The sequence below is a fragment of the Chroicocephalus ridibundus genome, chromosome 4, assembly GCF_963924245.1.
Source record: "Chroicocephalus ridibundus chromosome 4, bChrRid1.1, whole genome shotgun sequence".
NCBI classification, from domain to species: domain Eukaryota; kingdom Metazoa; phylum Chordata; class Aves; order Charadriiformes; family Laridae; genus Chroicocephalus; species Chroicocephalus ridibundus.
The window spans coordinates 45,030,230-45,052,747 of NC_086287.1; the positions used below are offsets into that span (position 1 = coordinate 45,030,230).

General features: G+C 42.8%; 1 protein-coding gene across 2 annotated transcripts in view; it reads left to right on the forward strand.

Moving 5' to 3' along the window:
- The window catches only part of RPAP1 (RNA polymerase II associated protein 1), a 44,468-nt gene extending 38,101 nt beyond the window's left edge, over positions 1-6,367 (forward strand). For both annotated transcript variants that reach the window (XM_063332510.1, XM_063332511.1), the window contains exons 23-26: positions 848-1,024; positions 1,693-1,749; positions 2,513-6,009; positions 6,121-6,367. In XM_063332510.1, the coding sequence (XP_063188580.1) occupies positions 848-1,024; positions 1,693-1,749; positions 2,513-2,668 (390 nt within the window). In that variant the 3' untranslated portion in view covers positions 2,669-6,009; positions 6,121-6,367. The remainder of the gene's footprint in view (positions 1-847; positions 1,025-1,692; positions 1,750-2,512; positions 6,010-6,120) is intronic.
- The last annotated feature ends 16,151 nt before the right edge of the window (positions 6,368-22,518 follow it).

Here is a 22,518-nt window from a genome sequence, read left to right on the forward strand (position 1 = left end):
CGCCAGATCCCTCAGTACCATCAGAATTGCGGCATATGTTACAATGGAGAATATTTCAAAGCAGATTGATTTTCATGTGCTGAGAAATTTTTTTAAATGCCAGATACTTTGTGTTGGAAAACTTGAGCAAGATCCCTTGAGGAGGTGGTGTTTGTTTGGGTTTTTTTCCTTTTTGTCTTAAGTTGAGTTAAATGCCCTAGCAGGCAGACTGTTTTCTGAATTGAGTAAAACCAACGATTGTCTTTAATCATGTAGATGCTCCAGAGTGAAATATATGGCCCTAGAGAACTTATCTCAAAATTGAGAAGAATGGAAATTAGGCTTCTGAAGAGGGGAGAAGCAAACAAAATCAAGTTGTTAATTAAAGCTTTTCTAACCTATTTTTCAAAGCAAGACAGTGAAGTCGGAAAATGTTGGAAACCTCGCTTAACAGCATTGACTCTGGCACATATATCTGCTTTCATTTTCTGGCTAAATCCATAGGCCAGTGTAAGCCTCTCTGGTACACTGTCAGGATGCAGTGCTGTTGAAAGCACTTTGTCTCCTCCCTTTGAAACCAGTCTTCTTACCTGTGCCAAAAAGCAACTGCAGTGATTTGACCAGTAAAACATCTCTCCATAAAGCTGAAGAGGTCTTGAGGATGCTTTGTCAAAGGCATGTCACATTAGTCGGTGTGGGCATTAACAACTCTGCTCCAAATGGGGGTTGTGCCACTGAGGCCCATCATGTTATATGGGAGTGCACACACAAGCAGCTGGGGAAGGGCACCCTAAATTCATGAACTTCCCCTCACTACTTAAACCCTGACAAAAATTGTGATGTTGCCTCTGTGTGTGTGTGTTTGCAGTTTCCTGTGCCTCTTGAGCGATACACTTCGCCTCCTGAGGATAACCTGAACCTCCTGCGACTCTACTTCCGAACACTGGTCACTGGTGCACTGCGCCACAGCTGGTGCCCTGTTCTTTATGTGGTGGCTGTGACTCATGTGAACAGCTTTATTTTCTCCCAAGACAGCACTACGCAGGTAGGTAATGGATAGCAGAGCCTCAGGGCTGGAAGCTTTGGGTTTTGCATCTGCTCTTCCCAAGAATCCAGTGTGTCTTGTGGTGAATCACTGACCGTGGGCTTGAAAACAAAGATTGTAAGCAAATGTTTTGAGTACCGGTCAGCTGTTTGAGAGTTCACATATGAGACGACAACTTTTGTTCGTTATACCCTAAAGCACTTGCAATAATGGTAGCCAATCCTACATAAATCTTTGAAGTCAGTAACTGTGTGGGCTCTGGTGGTGGTGGGGAAAGAATAAAACAGAGAGGATGAGGGAGCTGATATGGCAGAGAGAGCTTGTAATAGATTTAGCCGCTGCCTGGGGCAATCTTAAGGTGCAGAATACTCTTTCCTTTCACTTTGCTTGAATAACCGAGCAGAAGCCCTCCCATGGCCTTGGGGCCTCTAGCAGCTGGTTACTTGTGCTAACAGTCACCTCTGATCTACAGTTCTACCTGAAAGTTGAGAAGTCAGCTGAGTTTCAGGAGAGAGGCAGGATCCAAGCAAAAGCCATCCTAAGCCCTTTCTGATGGAACAAGCTGCTCTTTGGGGCATCATCATAATGAGCAAAGCATCCTCCTGGAGTGCTGTAGGGGCAAAGATAGCATTGTGCCATGTTAACCAAAGTATGTGTTTTGTTCCCAGGAGATTGATGCTGCTCGGAAAAGCATGCTGCGGAAGACGTGGCTGTTGGTGGATGAGGTAGGATATGTAAGGTTCTGTCTGCGACACTGGGACTTGTTTTTCAGACATGGTGCTCTCACAGGTTTACCTTTGGCTTTTGAAATTTCTGTTTAACTACCTTGCTAATTTGAGAATGAGAAGAGACTAGCAGCGGGATTTTGACCTGTGATGACTACAAATACTGTTATCCAGTTCTTGTAGTAATTGAACTCGGAGCACTGAGCCTATTGGAACCTAGGTGAATCTCCTACACTCTGTTTCCGTGCCTCTTGCCCAAGCAGTGTTATATCTGGATAGTGAGAGGTCCTACGGGGATGATTCTAGCACAACTATGAATAGGTGGCCCTTAGCTCTTAGTTGGATGCTTTCCCTGAAAAGGACAAAATAGATGCAAGGTTTCTCTTTTTCTCAGGGAGCTTGCCAAGGTCTATTATGTGTGTGACGGAGCTGGGTCATTTGGCCCTTTATATTTAGCATCCAGGGTAAATTCTTAGCTCCCACTCAAAACCCCATTTGGGCTTTTGGCAAGAAGTCGTTGTTGAGGGGTTGTTGAAGAGACAGTGCAGTTGTGTTCAGAAGAGGAAATCTCATGCAAATCAAATGTGAATTTTCTTGGAAGAAACTCATCTTTTATAGCTCTTCTATTGAAGATGATGCAATTAAATGTGGTGGGCATGATGGAATTGTACTATCTGTCAGGTTGCTATGTTGTGTTGGAGACACGGTGGAAAAGATTAGATTCTTTTCAGACATGCTTAATGGCCGCTATTTCTTTCTTCAGACCTTGAAAAAGCACCTACTCTACTACAGACTGCTGAATGCAGAGAGCCCTTTGGGATTTGACCTTTATGAGCAGCTCCCTGCTATGCGACTGAAGTACCTGCAGATGGTGACACAGAAAGAAAATAAGGAGAATGCACCAGCGCTAGTCTCATAGCAAAACACTTGGGCAAGAAGAGGGCCAAGGGGAAGAATGGAAGAGCTCAGTTTATGCTTCACTAACGAAATTACATGTACTTCAGAAATTTTCAGTGTCGTATCTGGACACTTCTGGCATCTTCACAAAGTGAAGCACTAGTAGAGTGCTCCCATGCACATCATCTCAAGAATCGGCAATACATCTGTGCGGCTTCTCCATGATGAATGCTGGAGCGTTTTCGTCCGTTCCCTTTCAGGTTTTTCTGTTTCTCCCCAGAGAAGGCGAGAATGTGGCTGAGGGGCACTGGACTGTTGAATAAACTGAAGGAAGTGGAAAAGCTATTTTGTTCAGCCAGGCTGGAGACTGTGGGTTCTCAAGGTGATGTCTGTTTTTTCCAGATCTTTCCCTTGCTTTTTTTGTATCCTGAGTTTTGAGTGGTCCTTTCCTCGCTCTATCCCCTGCAAATAAAATGACAATACAGCAGGGAAGAAGCTGATCTTGAGATCTTTTTTTTTTTTTTATATGGATAAGCATTTTTTTTGCTTATATACAGGACACACACAGGACAGTGTTCTGTGCACACAGTCAGTCACACGGACATATTGTGTCAGACCTCTAAGAAATAATAGTTCCTAGTGCAGTGGTACAAACACTGGATATCCTCCCTTGGCTGTCTTTTGGATAGCCTCTAAACTGCTTTCTTTTCTCCTTTAATTTGGTTACATGTATAACAAGATCAAAAATAATTTCTTTGCAGGGCAGGATGCTTGGCAGTAATCATTCCCCATTAGAGGTGGTGGTGGGGGGAAACATATCTGCTTGTTTAAATAGAATATGTATTGGTTGCCCTCTAAGTAGAGGGGATTGTAATTTAAATTTAAAAGTGGAGTTCCTAAGCTTAAACCTAATTTTAAAAATTCCTAATTTGATCCCACTTCTTCATCCAAATTCTGTATTGCAGCCTCAGACACAAGGGCTACAAATACAGTGGCCTAAAGGCTCATTGCAAGTGCCAGGTCAAGCCCAGAATTTACCCTAGGTGTGATCTCACTGGATGTTTCATTTATATCCAATAATTTTTGCAGAACAACAGTCACTCTGGCAGGCTTTGGTTTGGAGAACTTACTTTTATGAACAAAACTTGTTAAAGTTATTTCTTTTGTTCTTATGAATAAATTCCTCTGGAAGGTGCAGGGTGATGCCTACCCTGAAGATCTAAGCTTCTCTCTTTATCTATTAAACAGGCCAAGGTAGCTTCCCTCCAAAGAAACCCTGCCTGTATTAACCTTGCTCCAGTGAATGTCCTAATAACAGTGTGAAACACTGTTAACAGGCCAGCTTGTAGTTGTTGAAATTGTTCCAGACAAGAAACAAATTCCAGTTAGCAACTTTATGGCTGTGGTGCTGTCTTTTCATTTGCAGTTTTCTAAGTGTACCAGTCCCCCTCAGGTTGCCAGAAAATAGACCGTTTTGTCTTTTTTTCTCCTTATTTCAGATAGGACATGGGCGGAACTGATGTTTCATTTTAATCCCTATTTTTTTTTCCTTCTATTGCAGCTTTTGATCTGTGGTTTCTCTCTGCTGCAGATCAATGGCACAAAACAAAAGCACAGTGGTCAACGTGTTTTTCTTTATTGTTAATTATTTTAAAAGTACTTGTTGTGATTAAAAGTTTAATTGAAGTCATTCAAGTTTCTATTCTGTCTAGATAGAGCCCTGCAGTTGTCATTTCAAGAGCAATAGATGGTAATATTTAAGGACTCCTAGCTGCCTGTTTAAGAGCAGCCTTCATCAAGGACTTCACCTTGTGCTTTTCAGACCTCCAGTTATGAAACCTCTTCCAGTCCTTTGTGCGATGCAAAGTTGAGTTTTGTAATGTGTACAGGGTGTAAATAAATATTTTGATAGCTTTGCAGGGTTTTTTTTGGAACTATGAGAATGCTCTCCTTTATTTAAATCTTACTTGAGTTTGGATGGTTTTGTTTGCAATTTATTGATGTCTTGGGAAGGGCACCGCTGTGAGGAAATGCGCTAAGCTTTGGAGCTCTGTAAGAGAGCTTTTCAAGCCAAACGCATCATCTTGGTTGCGTGGTGGGTCAGTAACACAGGGTACCAAATGTTGTGTGTGCTTGGGGGAAGGTACTGGGTGGTGTGGGTATTATGTGACTTAAAACACAGTTTAAAAAAACTGTCCATGGGTGGTATTTGTAGGTGATGAGAGAGGAGGTGGATTTTGCGAACTCTGGGAAGGGAAGGAAAGGATCAGGCTTATGCCAGATTCTCTTCCCAGATGTTTTTGAAGCCATCAGTGTATCCCCAGAAAATACCTGCATCTTTTGACATGAAACTCTGATGCAAGCATCAGCAATGGGGGGAAGGAAACAAAAGGATCCCAAATCGTTTTGCAGGCCACACTTGTGTGCAGAATGTTCTAAGGACACTGTATGTGAGCCGTAAGCTTTCAAAACTGGCTGTCACTTGAGATGTTACAGCAATCCTAAACTTGAATTTTTTACGGCTTTGGGCAGCCTAGTGCCAGATTTCTCCGCAGAACGCTAGAGGGCATTGCTTTATCTAGTTTAAATGCAAACTTTCTCAGCTCAGTGCAATTGGGACTTAAACCAAAAAACAACTAACCCTTAAACCTGGTTTGAATTTTCTGCATTTTTAATTTTTGCATATACTTTTGGAGAAAGTGTGGAGAACGAAATAATTTTTGATGTGATTGGTTTTTAAGAATCGTTCAGTGCTTTGCCAGCAGGAGCATGTTGGAAGAATCCTGATAGAGTGAGTATAAGCTTAAAATTTAAACTGAATGCAGTCTGAAGTAGGACCAAAGTGTGCCAGTTCTGTTAATCCAGTTTAATGCTGATCAGAGTAAGTGAGGAGATGAAGAAAATGAAAACTGTCCCAATAATTGATGTGACTTCTTAACTCTTTGTCAAAAGCTTAAGTTTTCTTTGAGAAGAAAATAATTCCGCTGAAATAAGACCCACAAGTAGGTTTCTGGGTTTGAAGTAGTTTGAACTCAGAACAGTGTATGTTGTCTGGTAGCTGTGATCAGAAGACAAAAAAAACACCAACAACCAAATAAAAAAATCCCTACAGGTGCTGTCTTTTAATTCTCAGAAAGAAAAAAAAACAATCCACCATCTTCTTGTCCTTTGTGACTTGAAAATGCTTGGTTTCATCCCAGTTACAGATGTTATCCCATGTAGGAACAGTAGGAATCTGTAATGGGACAAATTCAGATGGGGCTGTGCTGGAAGGCAGCAACAATGTGGTTTTAAAAACAAGCAGTTGATTGGACTGGAGATGAGCTGAAGATAATCCTTCTGGTATTGCTGTTGAGTTGGCAGGTAAGATGGTGGGGCTGTCAGTTTTGCATTCCATAACTTTACTGGCAGCAGTTTTCTGAATTCTACTGATTTTTCTTTTTTTTTTTTTTTTTTTTTTTTTCTTTTTGAAAGGGGAGAGAGAGTCTCCCCATTAGCTTGGAAGCATGTCCTTTTCTACCTAGAAGAAATGGAGTTCATTTGTGATCCTTCCACTGCGTGAGTGGTTTGAATTCCCTGGATTTTGAATCCCTATGTGGTGACTTGACCCACTCTGTTGAGCAGGGGCAGTTCCCAAAGAAGATGTAAGCAACTCAGTAGCTGGCTGTACCACACAGTAGGGCAGAGCAAAGCCTGGCAGAAGAAAGTGAAGAGTTAGACAAGGAAGAAATCAAAATAGGACTGAAACCCCACTGTATGGGAACTGTATACGTGAAGCAGTGTATGATTAAAGGACTTGTATTTATTGACTACTTTGGTTTGACAGTGGAATTTAATAATCCATTTCTAGACTAATGCATTCTGTCTGGCCACTTAGTATCAGGCAAAGCCTAAACACCTTTTGCTGATTAAGTCACGGACAGATAGAACAAGCCATAAGATGTGGGTGTGTAAATATACTAGGGTCAGACAAATCCATTTCTTCTGGTGTCAGACAAAGTAGAGCAGAAAAGCTTGTTAATCCTGGCTTTTGCTCTTTCCTGGCTCTACAAAGTTCTCTTTAGAAATCTCTAATCAATGAAGTGGTGCTGCCTCCAGCTGATAATCAAATCTGGGGGCAAAACATGTTTTCTTTCCCCTTACAGAACCTTGTATAAGCTTTCCGTTCACAAAGCTGGGCCTCTGATATCCCTTGTAAAAATAACTTCATGGTAATTTACTGGCCTTTGCCCTAGTTTTTAAAATCTGGCTTTTTTTCCTCCCACTTTGAATGAAGAATGAGCCGTGAAGACATGCTCTCAGAGTTGCTGTTTTGCGTGATGAGCAGTGTTTGTACGCAGGGGTGAAATGGGCACTGTGTGCTCGCCTTCCTCCCTTTTTTGTGTGGTAATCTTGAGTCTCAAAACAGCTGTTGCAAAAATGGTGCATGTAGATTTCTGGCCAGCCCCAGCCCAAGGAGGGGAAGAAGAGCCTGAAGAGACCAAATTGAACCCAGCTGAGGTTGTGTGGTCTGAAAGGACCAGATGCTGCACCAGCAGTGTTGCGGTGAGCCTCCAGCAGACCCCAAGCAGTAGCTATGTGTAGGTTACTAACGGATAAAGGGTGTTTTAGACAGTGACACCTGGTCCATCTTTGGGTCCAGTTCTTTATTTTCTGCTGGGTCATAACTAGCAGATACCAGCAGACACCTGTGGCTCCAGAGACCAGAGCAATAGCCTTTATCCTGCCTCTGGGCACCTTTTGTGCGGTACTCTGTTGAGCAACCAGCTCAAAAGTCCTGTTGGGGCGATGGATGTTTCCAGTAAGTACTGTATTTGGAGATCATAACAAAGTCTAAGGTATATGAGGAAGGCCAGGGCACCTACCCTCTATGTCCCCCAGCCACAAAAAAAAAAGGAGGGGGGCTTGTGTGACTTAGAAGTGCTGCCATGTCAAAGCATGGGCACGCCTGTGTATGCTGAAGTCTGAGGTTGGTGCATTAGTTGCTTGTTAGCCTAGAAGGAAGTTTTCTGCAAGAGCCTGGAGGCTGGGAGCCTGCCCTGAGTGGTGGCAGCTGTGGAGCCAGGCAGGTAATGGGGGACACCTGGGCCCAACCTGGAGCAGGGAGGGGCAGGGCCATCCCTCAGACAGCTTGTAGAGGGGCCAGCAGCAGCATCAATGGGAGGAAAATACTGTGTTTCATCCATTTTATCTGTTTTTCTGGAGCACTGGGTGGCTGGCAGGGGCTGTAGAGGCTGCGGACCAGGTTGGCAACATTAAAACATGTGTTTTGTGTACTGGGGCGGTCCTGTTGTGTCGAGGCTTTTGCCTGGCTGAGGTGATTGCTGTGTTTTTGGGGCTATGCTGGTGGTTGCCTTGTGCTTTCCCTAAGGAAGGAAGGAGGGAGGGAGGGAGGGTTGCCCAAGTCCTCAGTGTTGTGCTCATCCTGCCCTCAGTGAGGCCTCGCTTTGGGGTGGTCTGAGGCGACTCTGACAGGCCCCCGGCTCCTCCAGCTGCCTGGTGTGGAGGCGGGAGAAGGCCAATTCTGGCGGTAGCTGAGGGGATGGGGGAGCAGGAAAGCGGGTACTGGAGGTCCCACCACAGCGCAGCCTTGCTCCCCGACTGTAGTGGCTGGTTTGAGGCTTTGGGAAGGAACCAAGGGAAGGATTGAGTGAGCCGGTGAGTGTGGAGGATGGCTCAGCTTTCAGGTGCCATTGTTTCTGGGTGTCTCATGCTGAGGTGAGGTTTGTGGTTCCCCCTCTTTCGCCACAGGGTCCCCCTCCCTGTCTTCTCTCGCGTTTTTTTCCTATCCCTGTTTTCCTCCACTAGGCTCTCCTTCCCTCCCTGTCTCTGTCTGCCTTTCTATTTTGAATTTTCCCGCATCATAGTAACTTCTAGTTCCTCTCCATTGGCTTTTCTCACTCTTTTAGCTGTTTGCAGAAAAAATCAGTAATTCAATAGTTAAACTGGAGAACTGAGATGCAGCCGCTGAGTTTGAGGTGGAACCTCGTGTCTCTTGGCGTGTTCATCTGAAGGTCTGGGCAGATGTCCATAAATGATGTGCGTGACATGTCCATTTGGAAACCTTACAGCAAAGGAGGCTGTAACTTTACTTTTAAGACTCAGATTGCCTGCTGTGTAGGTGGTATAAGCACACCACGCTGTTTGGGTCTGATCCGTCAGATATTTGACGGCACTTTAGCAATTAACCTATTGGATCTGTCTGCTGAAAGGGAGACTGAAGCTTGTATATCAAGTGACTTTTCTACACTGTTATGCCTTCTACCACAGTAACTTTTTGCCTCACAAAATCAATGAGCACGTCTCCAAAACAATATTCTAGGCTTCCTCAGTGCATGTGGGCTTTTGTTAGCAGCTTCCCTCACAGTGCACATTCAGGTGGCTCTTTGATCTCTTCAGAGCAGCAGGAAGCCCAAGAGTTCTGAATTAAGTTTAGGTATTGTGTTGCTGATAATCAACTGTAGTTTCAGAGGGGGGGTTGGTTTGTGTCACACTGCAACGATACAATGACAGCCACACAAGTGTGCTGTGCAACTGTGAAGACACGTTGTTAGCATCCTTCACAGAAAAGCAGCTTGCTACTCCTGGCATCAATATTTCTTTCATATAGATTATCAAAAGTAAATTTAGAATGATACAAAAGTTTCTGCTAAAGCGTCATGTGTCTCTTGTCTCTGACATGAGTGTCAGCTCACTCGCAAAATGTTAGTTTTGCTGCCACCCAGAAGATGCCACAGATGGTGGCTCATTTTTGTTCCTCTTAGTACTGTCTGCAGTAACATTGATCAGGTTTGGACTGATGAAATTATTTGGGCAGGAGCTGCCATTGCTCTTCTCCTGTCTGTCCACTGTGAAAAGGAGTGGGAGGAAAGGGGATGTAGAGTATACTTTTTAGTGTGTTTCTCTCTCTCTTTGGTACTGTTTCATGAACACTTAAAATATTTATGGAGGAGAGCGTGGGCTTGCTGACCATGCTTCTTTGCAGTGAGCTCTTATCAGCAAAGTTTATATTTTATAGCTGTCTCTGAAGCTCAAATTTGGGTGGTGGTGATGGGGCTTATCTTTTTTGTAACAGTGCAATTTGCACATTAAAAATAGGGTGCAGAACTTGGGTACTTTTATTCAGCAGTGACTGTGAATAACTACTCCTGTGCATCGTGAGTCAAACAGTTTCATTCTCTGTATGCACCAGTGCCATGAAGGCCCAGCATTCCACTGTTGGAAAAGTTAGCAGGTATGCCCATGTGCATTTTGCAGACCTCCTCTAGAATTAGTATGTAATTGTCAATATTGTCTTACGGACAATAAACTGTTTGTCTTCTTGCATGAGTCTTCTGCTACTGTAAGATACTCTTAAGATTAAGAAACTGTTCTCTATTTTGCAACTTGACTTTCCCTTTGAACCAGCAATCTTTGCTTACTGCTTTCTGGAGTTATTTGTTTCAGTCAATCCTATAGCTAGCTGCACATCAAAGAAAGAAGCGATAAGCCTATAGCTAGCATAGAATACTTGACCTTTATTTAAACAGAAAATGCAATTTTATAGTCATACTAAACCCCTGCCAGGAGCATTTTCCAGAATGCAGTTTCTGGTCTAAACTAGAGAGAAAATATGATGCACCCCAGAAAGACCAATAGCCTGAGGTTAGGGTAATCTCTTGTGATGTGAGAGACCCAAACTGCTGGGCTAACAGCTGTTCTGATGTGAAAGGTGTTCCCAATTTTCTGATGTTTCCACCTTGTTCTCATGCTACAGTGCACTTAAGTGTGACTGTGTCAAAATGGTACCCAAAGATGAATTCTTACTTTTTGCTTCATTCTCAACAGAATACTCATGAAGAATTAATTATAAAGAATTATAGGAACAAGGTTCCTAAAGTGTGATGTGTAGTTTGTGGTTTAGTTCATTCAGGCTTCTTTTTTGGTAACGACCTATTGTTCCAACAAATCGTTCTAAATCAGTAACTGGAGAATGCTCCTTACTGCATTCCTGTACTGAGGAACAGGAAAGAGTGACCACGTAAGAGTCCTACTGGGATTGTGCTCTTGATTTCAGTGCACAATGTTTTAATAGGAGGTTACATGTGTTTAAAAAAAAAAAAAAAAAAAAAAAAAAAAACAAAAAACAAAAAACAAAAAACCCTGTCACATGCTCTTACTCTGCAAGCTCATCAAAGAAGCAAGCTTCACTACAAGAAACTACTTGTTCTTGGATCCCTTCTTTTTTTGTGTTTGGCTTTTGGTTACATTGTAAGACTGTTGAGGTAAATAGACAGTGAAGACCAGGAAAATGGTAACCTAGTAGGCTTTCCTGGTGAAGAAAACATGGATGTTCTGCTTCAGGAAGATGCAGGTGAGAATCATCTGCAGATTAGTCTTAATTTTTTCCCCAGGGAATCTACTCTTAGGTTTTTAATGGGAATGGTATCATGGCTTCTATTTAGTAATGCCAAAGGATCACAAGAGGTAAGTGCTGTAAGTAACCATAATGGAGTTGTTCTTTGATAATGAGCTCTCCTTTTCATCTAGCTGCAAAATAATAAGATAGTTGTGAGCAGACAGCTCAATTCAAAATCAGCCTTTGCTGTTAGTATCCAAAGGCACACCCTGACTCAGGCATTCTTTTATGTGTGTGCAGGAATGCTCATGTTAAGATGCTGTGTGTCTCAAAACTTAATCTTTCACGTGGCAGATGTGGTTATCCTCTTACATTTTTATTAGAGTAAAAAATCCACGCTGTTTTACTACATCCATATTTCATGTCTTCTATAGCTCAAGCTGTGTGTACTTGCAGGATTTGGGTGCTGCTTTATTCCTCTAAGAGATAATTATTGACTACGTTGGGAGACTAACTCCTTACTGAATAGCACTGTTGATATTTTGTTGTTTGGTTTTGTCTGCTTTTTCATCCGCTTCTATGGATTTCCATATTGAATGAACCACGAGGAGTTTTGGGACCCATAGTGATGGTATTTGTAAAGAAGTCTTGAAAATGAGATGTGCTTATGAGTCATCCTGGGTGGAAGCTGGAAGTTGTGCTTAGGATGAATCTGTGTGTTTTCCTTTAATGCCTATCAAAGAGCCCCATACTTCTGTTTCGAAAACTTACTGGTTTGGACCGCCTATAGTTTCACCTGCTGACCATCGATGTGTTCAGCAGACATAACTCAGGCAATATTGAGGTGTCCAAGTCGTGTCCCTGTCTCCCTTTGAATATTGTCCAATAGGCTTATTCAATGGCAAAGGCATAAGCATTCTACTCCCCTGCATTTGTAGTTTCTCTGTTAGCACTCAAAAGTTGGGAAGCTCTAATTTCTAACTACTCTAGTGTGGAAAGGGTTTAATGAAAAATTGAACCGTGTTGAACACCGTAATAAATTTCTTATCCATTGTATTATGCATCTCCAGGTTCCTTAGCAAACGTTAAGGTTCATAACCCCTTTGTAGGAGTGGCAGTGAATGCATATACAAAGATTGTTTCACCTAATGCTGAGATAGGGAGGACTCTTTTAGTTATGTATTACAGCACACAGAAATGCCACACACTACTTTAGCCTGGAGAACAGCGAAGACTACTGTATTTAGATGAATCTGTAAGATTGATTTAGGTAGTTAACCCAAATTGGATTGTTTCCAGACCAGTGGGATTAACAACCCTCTTTTTGCAAAAAGCGTTATGAGATCTTTAATGATCACACAAGGTCAGGACCCAGTTTTATGTCTCATCTGAAAGATCATGAACTTAATAACTACTGATCTGTCATTGTCTGATCTGACTATCTGTTCTAGAGACTGCTTTATTTTAGAAGAGATTTGTGTAGCCAGGAGTCTAAATGCCATCAAAGCTTAGAGTCCTTGCCATATTGCTTGCCTGAGGAGGTTTCTAACAAGTTTTTGTTCTGATGTATCTTTCTGATTTGTTTTTCCCTTTTTATGGCAGGCCAAAGTGAGACTACAAAGAATATTTTCCAGTTTGTATGTCTGTCATTTGTTGCTATGCACAGAACTGCTTACTGATTTAAACCTGAAAAATCAATTAATTCCTGGATTGTTCAGGAGAGTATCCAGTTCCCAATGCTTTTTGTGGGTGAGCTCATTTTTCTGTCTACATGGCCACCTCTCTGAAAGGCACCCCTCACTCCTGCTTTCTGGAAAACTGCAGCCATAGCAAACTGTATAAATGCAGCAGGTCTGTATGCCATGCTTGTCCTGCTTTAAGGATTTCACAGTTAATTGTGTTTTGCCTGTGCATGTGTACACACATTAAAAAGCCTCTAGGAATCTTATAAGCAAAACCTTTCTGGTACCCTAGCTCCATTCTGAAGAGGCATGTGCTAGGAAACTAAAGGAGCTCTCCCTAGCAACTATTCTTAGCATGTTATGTATAACTTAGCAAGTGCTTTTCTTTATAGCAGAGGTATAGAGCACGGACCTGGTTCACAACTTCTTTGTTTATATGGTGTGGCCACCTGATTTCCACCCTCTCGCATGCGCATTCATATGTGGCCATAGGATGTCTGCATTGCCTACAAAAACACAATTGCTGTAACATTGTTTGATAGCACAAAAGTGTGTATTCATGTGGTTCTTGTCAAGGGCCTTTTTGGCCTCCAGCAAAGAAATGTGCCTCTGCAGTAAGATCTCCCTGACCAAGCCAGATGTTATCTGAGACAGGAGAAAATGGACAAAGGAAAATGCTCTTCTGTTCTTGGGTGCATAAGGAATGAGCTGTGCCAAGTCCTTCTATCTGTTTATTCTGAAGTTTTGTTTAGCCCAAAGAGGACATTGCTGCACGTCATCTGTGCTTTTAGCAGCTTCGTTTCAGCAGCAGCAGAGGAGGTGAAATTGAAATCAGAAGCTCTTAATTTCAGAGAGAAACAAATTTGTTCAGAGACAAAAGGCTTCTCTCTCTTGAGTCACCAATATATTATTACCCTTGATTTGATATGGAAGCTATTTAGGATGCTGCAGTCATATGGTTGGCTGTCAGTCTGGGTAGCCTCATCACTGATGTGTCCATGAATGGCAGACTGTGAGTTGATCACACAATATTGTTTGACTTGTGGACTTTGAAGGTCAAATGCAACAGCCATGTTTGAGGAATTTGGTTGGCACCAGCAGTGAAAAGGAATGGATGAGCTTGTAATGAAATGTAGGAGCAGATCAGTCCTTTTGGAAGAGGTGGGTGGAGAAGGAAACCAAGTAAAAAAAAATAAAAATAAAAAATATCACTGATGGTATTGTAGATCAGTCAGAGTTTCTGAATCATCAGGGGAAGGTAAGTCAGCAAGGCCTGCTTGTCTAGAGGAAACTTCTTGTCCCAGAGCTCTGAGCTGGCACAGCGAACTTGAAAGGCTTGCTTCACGCTTTTACTGCCAGTGCACTCTACTGTTTAGAATAGAATAGAACAGACTATTTCAGTTGGAAGAGACCTACAATGTTCACCTAGTCCAACTACCGGACCAATTCAGGCCTGATGAAGTTAAAGCATGTTGTTAAGGGTGTTCTCCAAATGCTTCCTAAATGCTGACAGGCTTGGGGCATCGACCACCTCTCTAGGAAGCCTGTTCCAGTGTGTTACCTTTATAAAGAAATGCTTCTTAATGTCCAGTCTAAACCTCCCCTGGCACAGCTTTGAGCCATTTCCTCACGTCCTGTCACTGGATTGCCCTCTTCTGGATGCATTCGAGGACCTTCACATCCTTTTTAAATTGCGGGGCCCAGGACTACACAGAGTGTTCAAGGTGAGGCTACAGCAATGCTGGATACAGTGGGATAATCCCCTCTCTTCTCTGGCTGGTTATACTGTGTTTGATGCACCCCAGGATGTGGTTTGCCCTCTTGGCTGTCAGGGCTCACTACTGACTCCTACTGAGCCTGCTCTCGACCAGCACCCCCAGATCCCTTTCTGCAGGGCTGCTCTCCGGTCACTCGTCTCCCAGTTTGTACTTGTGCCCAGTGTTACTCCATCCTAGGTGCAGAATCCAGCATTTTGACTTGTTAAATTTCATCCCATTAATCATAGCCTGATACTCCAGTCTGTCTAGATTCCTCTGCAAGGCCTTTTGTCCCTCAAGAGAGTCAACAGCATCTCCCAGTTTGGTATCATCAGCAAATTTGGTTAATGGTGCATTCAGCTCCTGCAACCAGATCGTTGATAAATATGTTGAGCAGAACTGGCCTTAGAATTGAACCCTGAGGAACACCTTTAAAGTTGATGCCTCAAAATTTGATCCCCAACTTGTGCCATTCCTCTCCTCCCCCCTGCCCCTGCTTTTTCCCCCCATCAGTATATCTAAAAGTAGTCTATAAACTCCTCTTTGACAAATGGAAAAACACAGCAGAGACTGTGAAGGTCTCACTGGAAGTATGTGACAGAGGGAGAGCAATCCCTGTGCAAGCCTTTCTCTCTTTTCTTCTCCTGTCACCATAACGAAGTTCCCCTCACTGCTTTTGTCAAGGTTTCAGCCTTTACAGCTTTTGGACTTGCCAGTGACTCTTAGTTCTGGAAGCCCTAATAAGGTCTTTTGATACTACCTCACCTCAACATTCACCTTTTAAAACACATTGTTAATTCATTGTAATTTCAAACTTTAGTCCCTGAACTTGCACAGAGCTTGACTGCAGGCTGAGCCTGACTCTTGCTGAGTCTTTAGGATCCTGATGAGGTGCATCTGCCACCATGATTGACTCCCAAATGACTTGATGCTGCAAGTGTGCGCATGTGCGGACCAACACAAATACGGTTTTAGGCTGGCTCTTCAGGAATGAGGTCTGGGGAATCCTGCCACCCTTCAGAGCTTCTCTCATAACACTTGAACGCACAGGTCAATTTGAAACCAATGTAACAGAACAGAAAGCAAGTAAGTCAAGTCTCTGTGTGCTCCATGGGAACTGGTGACCGAGTAGAAGAGAAGTAGGCATCTGTTAGTGTCTCTGCTGAGAGAACAGCTTGGCTATTTCTGCTCAGTCTGGTAGCAGCCAACTAGCCAGTTAACACGTGCATACTGGCATGCTGTTCAGTAGCTCTGTGGGTCCAGATTGGCCACAGAGAATCCTGCCCTTCTGGCGTGCCACTCTAAAACAGGGAAAGGCACAGGAGCCTGAAACTACCAAGTCAGGTTCAGGAGATGTGGATGAGAATGTAGCAGGAGATAATGTGAAAGAAACTGAACTTCCTCCATGCCATTGTTTATGTAATAAGATTTGGTTTTTATTATTTTTTCCTTTGCAGTAACTGCTATATCTGTGGCACATATCTATATCTATATACATCTATCTCAAGGAAAACATGGTGCTAATTGATTGGCTGGCAGAAATGCAGGAAGAAAGGATCCCAAACACTTGGGATTCTGTTAAAGCATTTTGTATGCAGCAAAAGCAATGAAAAATGCATTTGCACTGGTATGTGTGAAGGTGCTATCACATAGTCTGCTAGTGAGCAGGAGGGCGGTATATGTAAGGAAACAGAAAATGGTAGCAATGAAGCTGAGAAGCAGAGCCCTTCCTGGGCAGGGATGAGTATTGCTGAAGGGCTTTTTCTGTTGAAGGCCTTGACTAATGATCTGGGAAATAACAAATAGCCCATTAGTTCACTGATGCTGCTAATGTGGAAAGCATTGTGAGTACCAGATAAATACAAAGGCAACTAAAAGTCTTGAAATCTGGACAGAAGTCAATACAGCAGAATTCAAACAGTGGAAGTCATATGAAACATGGCTTAACTGGAGAAATAAAACTGTACAAAAGAGTCTGAGAGAGGTCATCTTGGGCTCCTTAGGAACAAAGTGCCAATTGGAGTTGTTTAGCTTGGGTGTGTACATATTACAGACAGCAGCCTCTCCCAGGGATCAAGGTGGTGATAAGCTATATCACTTTATGTAATTTGGAGCTGGTATCCAAGTGATATCCCATGGCAAAAGAGCCCTGAACAAGACTACCCTCTGAATCAGTAGAGAGAGCTTCAAACACAGAGTGCAGCGTAGTATTTGAAATGTGGTGATGTGATCTTTTGAGTAGTGTTCAGAAAAGAGTAGAGACTGAAGAACTGGGCGGTCCTGTTTAGGAAAGTTGAAAAGAACAAAGTAGGTTATCGCTAAACCCTACAAACATAATGAAAATCAAAAGAGCAGTTTTATATTAGCTTGTAAGCAAAAGAGGGGTAAGAAATAGTGAAGAGAGAAACTGTTTTGGGAGAAGTGTTCCCAGAAGAGTAATGGGGATTAATGGGAGGAAAATGTACTGAAATCATACCTATTGTTTGTTGTTTTGTTTTGAATAATGGACTTGTACAGAGAAGGCCTAAGGCATCTACACTAGAGTGGTCAAAGATACAGAAATTCTCTGCTTATCTTGGGGCTCAGAGGAAACTCAAAGATGCAATTTCCTTGTGTGCTTAGGGGCATGACTCCTCTCTGGTCCTTCACATTTGCACTTTGATTGTGTTTTCAGTCTCTTTCTGGCAGGAGCAGTTCCTCACCTTCAGTGTATATTTTGATGGGGTGTTCAGGTACACGTGTATTTTTCCAGAAAACTTCAGGCATGTCCAGCAGCAGCAGAGGAACGTGCTGTGGTACCAGATTGTGTGGTACTGTGAATCCCTTCTGGGCTACAGTGCACAGTTAATGCTAATTTGTCTGAATTGGTCCTGGAGACAATCCATACATTTCAGAGGGTGTGCTGGTAGGTAACACCACTTCATCTCTTAGCATCACAGACATACTTGTTTTTATAAGAAGTTATTTTCTTTCGCTAGGGAAGGACAGCGCTTTTTTTCCTTACAGATATCCCTGAGCTATCAGCTGATTTTTTTGGTGATCTGTTTTCCCGAGGTGATCTTACAGCACTTGGCCTCTCTCAGGTTTCTCTGCCCTCTGTAGTCTCCTCTGGGGAGTGCCAGGATGGAGGATTGCATCTTTGTGCCCCCAAATACCTTCCTTTCTGTCAGTCTGTTCCCCTTAATTGTTGTAGTTGCTTTTGTTTGATGGAATAATTGTGAATTATGCCTAGAGGAGGTGTAAGAAGAAATCAATCTTCCATGTCACTAAAAGTACAGACATCCCCTCACCCCCCCACCCAAAACAATTCCCTTGCAGGTATCCATGGCTTTTAATGTCCTTTACATATAGTTTGATTTTTGCTAATGAACAAGCTGTTTTTTTAGGGCTCTTAATTGAAGCTTTAGCTTCAAGGGTTGCCACTGAAAGAAGGGATGGGAGAGGAAAGGGGTGGAAGAAGAATGTGTAATGCCATGAGGACATTCACATGAATTGTGATTTTTTTTTTTTTCCTTTTGTTCTTTTTTTTTTTTTTTTTTTTTTTAAGCTAGAGGAGCTGCTGTACTTTGTGATCCTCAAGCAGCTCCTCTGTCATTTGCAAGGTCAGGATTTTCTGGCTCACTTGAAGAGGATGCTCTCTGACCAATGAGGCATGAAATAGCAGTTGGAGAAGGGCTTGATAAATATTGATTCAGAAATTGCCATGGCTGCTGACTCTGCGATTGGCCTGTTTACCCGGCAAATGGAAGAGGAATGGAAAGAAGTTGTCCATTTCTCAGTAATGGTGGCACATGCATTTTTCAATACTGTCCTAGATATTTAAGAGGAAAGGGGCTGAAAGCTCAGCCCAGCATGTTTTTCAGGACAGCATTAATCCATTACAGCAGATTAGACTTTGCAATCCTTTCTCCCGCCAGGAGCCTTCCCTTCTTAGTTTCATTAAACTTCATAAGGATGGTTACGCTGTCCCGCCAGGAGAAGGAAAGTTTTCCAATGCAAGCAGGATAGGCATTTTAATACTTTGGGGAATATCCGCACAGCGTTCGGATTAAAATGGGTACATGCTGCATATGCTCTAAGCGGAACGATTTATGTTTCTGTTAGCCAGCTATGAGCCTAAATCTGTGGTTCCCCACTGACTAGTCTGTGCTTCCAACCCTGCTGGGTCTCAGCAGTATAAATTGTGAACCAGCAGAGTGATATCATACTTCAGTATTTTGCTTTATGCAGTTGTGCCACTACTAACCTGCTATGAGGAATCAAAAATTCAGGTTTCCTGTATTGCCAACCAAAACCTGAATTAAAGCCAGAATTGGGATAATTAATTCAAGCTCAGTGCTGTGCTAATGCAGTTACCAGATTTTTGGGTTGTCTGAGAGTACAGGTAAAAATGAGTTTAACATCTGCCAGCTGTACTCAGTGGAGCCATCCCCTGGGTGAGCTGTTCCCAAATGCCACCTGAGCTTAGGGGAACCCTGGCCAGTGTCACAGGGCTGTCCCTTTCCTATACTTGAAAGGCACCCTGTGCTTACACAGCACTTCCTATCCATACTCTTTCTATTAAACATGAAGTTTGAATATGTTGTTTTGAGAACATGTACCGTATAAATTGTAAAAGGTGATCACTGAGTCCGTTCTGCCACGGGAATTTTAACACCTTCTGATCTTTCTGATCTATACTTTCAGCGGGTTCAAACTTCTATGACATGAATGGAAGCTGTTTTGTTTCCTTTTAATTTCTGTGGCTTAACAAAGTTACTTCAATTAGAGAGGTGCCTGGGGACGCTTGTCAGAATCAGGAGCCCTCTGGGTTAAGCGTGGTAGTACAAGGGAGAAAGTCGAGAAGAGGCAGCTTTTGTTCTGAAGAGCTTGTGGTCTAGGCAAAACGAAAGAGAAAAGGAATGGAAGAGAAGAGGTATTTGATAAACTGAGACCTAAGTTCAACCGTGTGGAATCATTTTGTGAATAATGATTTTTTGGGAAAAAATGCATTTTCTTTATCATCATAATTAGTCAGTTCATCTGAATTGGCTGACATGTTTTGACTGGATTTGTTGTTTGAAAGCCCTAAATTCACTAATAACTGACAGTTGTGAGATCAAGGGCGAGCTCCTCAGCGAGCTCCTCCCCTGTCCTATAGCTTGGTTGTCCCATGACAGTGGTTAAGTCCTATTCCCCAGCTGTTTCTGTGTGTGGTCTCAACAGCGGAGCGCAGGGCCCGGGGAAGAGTTCACTGCTATGATCTGTGTGTAGCCTGACTTGTGACAACTCCTCTGGCCCAGAATAACCGTGCACTCCTCACCAGCCTTCAGCAGTACCAACTCACGTGGGCCGCCTCCTAAGCCAGCTTGGCCCTTTCACGAATGGGACCCCAACCCCACATGGACGGAACCGTGGTTACTTCCTTTCACTGCAAAGTATTGGGATGGTTCGTGGTCTGGTCGCCGAGCTCTCTTTGCTTAGCCCATCTGACCTGGCATACAGGTGTTCCCTGCTTCTCCCTAATGGATGTTGTCAGCAAGAAGCTGCCAGTCTCTCTGCCCATGTACCTCGCCCTTGGCTGCCTGTGGGGAATTAGCCCTTTCACAGCCTGCTGCTGTTGTGTGGGGGGCACCCCTTATAGACTAGCAGGTAGCTTCATCCTGACCCTCTGGGGAAGAAAAGGAATTGAGGAACAAAACTGTTTAAAAGCAGGTGTTGGCTGCATAGTGACATGACTCTGCCACAGACATATTCCTCATGTACTCCCTCCTCATGATCTCTCGTCTTGGAGTAATAACCTTCACAGGTCACTGTGCAGTAATTTCACCTTCTTGATAACCTCCTTCAACTTGCTTGGGTAATGACTTGCTTCTAGAGAGAACCATTTTATTAACATCTGACTATAAAGAAATATTGCTGTGGATTGGGGCAGGGCTGAGAGGGGGCAGGGGCAATACTATATGGTGAAAATGGATCCAGGAGGCTTATGGATATGTCACTGAAAAAAGCGCAGGGCATACAAAATTACCACTGGAATAAACGACACTGATACATTTGGAGAAACTCATGCTGTTAAAACATAGATGCTGTGATGCTGCCCGGCTCCTGCCTTCTAAAAGAATGATTTTTAAAAAAAATTTATTTCTAGTTTGCATTGCCTGGAGGTCAGAACGTGAAGATTTTCAAACCAAGCTATCAGTTCTATTTGAGCTTTCTAATTCACGTCACATTTAAGCAGGCATGATTCTAGCTGATATATGTTGTACTCAGCTGTGTGAAAAGTTAATAAAGTATTGTCCTCTAGCACAACTAGTCTGTGCATGCTGAGTTCTCATGTGGTTTATGCTGCACTTTTTGTCAAAAAAAGTTCACTGTAAGATGAAACAAGAAGGAAAGTAGCTGCGTACTGATTTTGAAGTTGTCTAGCTACTTTTTCTATAGCTGCACTCATGCGTGTGTCCCCCAGTTGGTGTTTTTTATACACCAGCCTGTTAAACAGGAGAGGTGTTGCATTAATAGATATTTCTGCAAACCAGCTAGGTGATGTTTTACGGCTTTCTAATGTTGCTTATCAGATACTGTGATATCAAGAAACTACTTCTGATCCAGTTATTCATTCTTTGAAATTGAAAAGAAAGTTTTGGGAGCCTGGCTGTTATAATGTTATGATCTAGAAAGAATGGTAGGAATGGATTAGTCTATTTAAGAGTTCCTGTCTGGAGGCTGTGAGAATACAGACTTATCAGCAAAAGCTGAAGAAACATCCTCTATCAGAGAAGGATGGTTCAAGTGAACTAATAATCCCTGGAGCGTAAGGAGAATGGTAATAGAAGAAATGGAGAACCTTTCTAACCAGGAGGTTCTTGTCTTCGTAGCTGGGACATTTGTTCTCAGAATTTTTATTTTTCCAATAAGTCCCTGTCCTTTATGCTACAGATTCACTTGAGTTAAAAATCTCCTGGCCATTGCTTTCCATTCCTTTCTTTGTACTTGTTAGTTCATTATGAATACGGTAGCAATGTGCTATTGCCTTGACAAACTAAGACAGGAAGGTGAGGGAGTGGCCAGAAGCTTGTTCATTGGGACCTTACTCAAGCTTTTGGCCTTAGCAAAGAGTTAGTGTGGTCAGTCTGAAATGGTCCCCTCCGAGAAAGACACGGTAGTGGAGAGTGAGGAGGTCTCTATTCTCTCAGTTCTGGCTCAAAGACTCATCAAGGCACTTGGTTGTTGACATTTTGAATCAATTTTAAAACCCGGTATTGATTGCCTGGGCTTAACTGAGGTTTCTCACCAGTTGCATAGCAGTGCTGCTCTGGCTGCTTCTCTCTGCCAGTTCTGCATCCATAGTAACTTGTCTGAAGCGTCGCAGCAATTACGCTGACTCTGAATGCATAATTCTCTGAGTGTATGGTTATGTTGCAACTAGTATGTTCCTCTTTTGCTACTATACATCCTGAACGTTATACCTTAAGTATACATAAATGAACAACACTATATATCTGTTAGGAGCGTGTGCTTTGATATACTTTCTGGGAGTACTGTTTTTGGACTCTAATAAATACTGTTTTGAATATATCTCAAAGCATTTTACAAAAGGAGGTCAGTTTCCTCATCCCTCTTTTACAGATAGTTATTCCCAAAGGTAAGAGCAGGTAAGAGACTTGCCTAACGTTACAGAGGAAACTGAGGCCAGAGGCAAGCCTAGATTTCTGGTTTTCCACATAGAAGTCCACCAGTTGATCCAGCAGGCCTTGCTGCAATGGATGGCGTTTCTATGGATCAGTCTTTTTGAGTGTCTCGATCACTTGATAATTGTGATTGAGCTGTTATATTGAAAGGAAACTCTTATTAGTATAGCTCCAAGTTCCAGATGTTGTTCACATCAAGGATTTCAAAGCACTGATCTTTCTGAAGAAGCTCTGACAGATGCCTGTGCACTAGTACTGTTTCTACTTTTACAGTCTAGGAAACCAAGGCAGGAAATAACAAAGTGACTTCCAGAAGTCAGGTTCAGAGGAAGTAGCAAGTCAGTGCGATTTGCTGGCAATAGTTTTCAGGTGTGACACAATTATGTTCTTCTTTAAACCCTGCGTGCAGACTCACTTCTACCCAT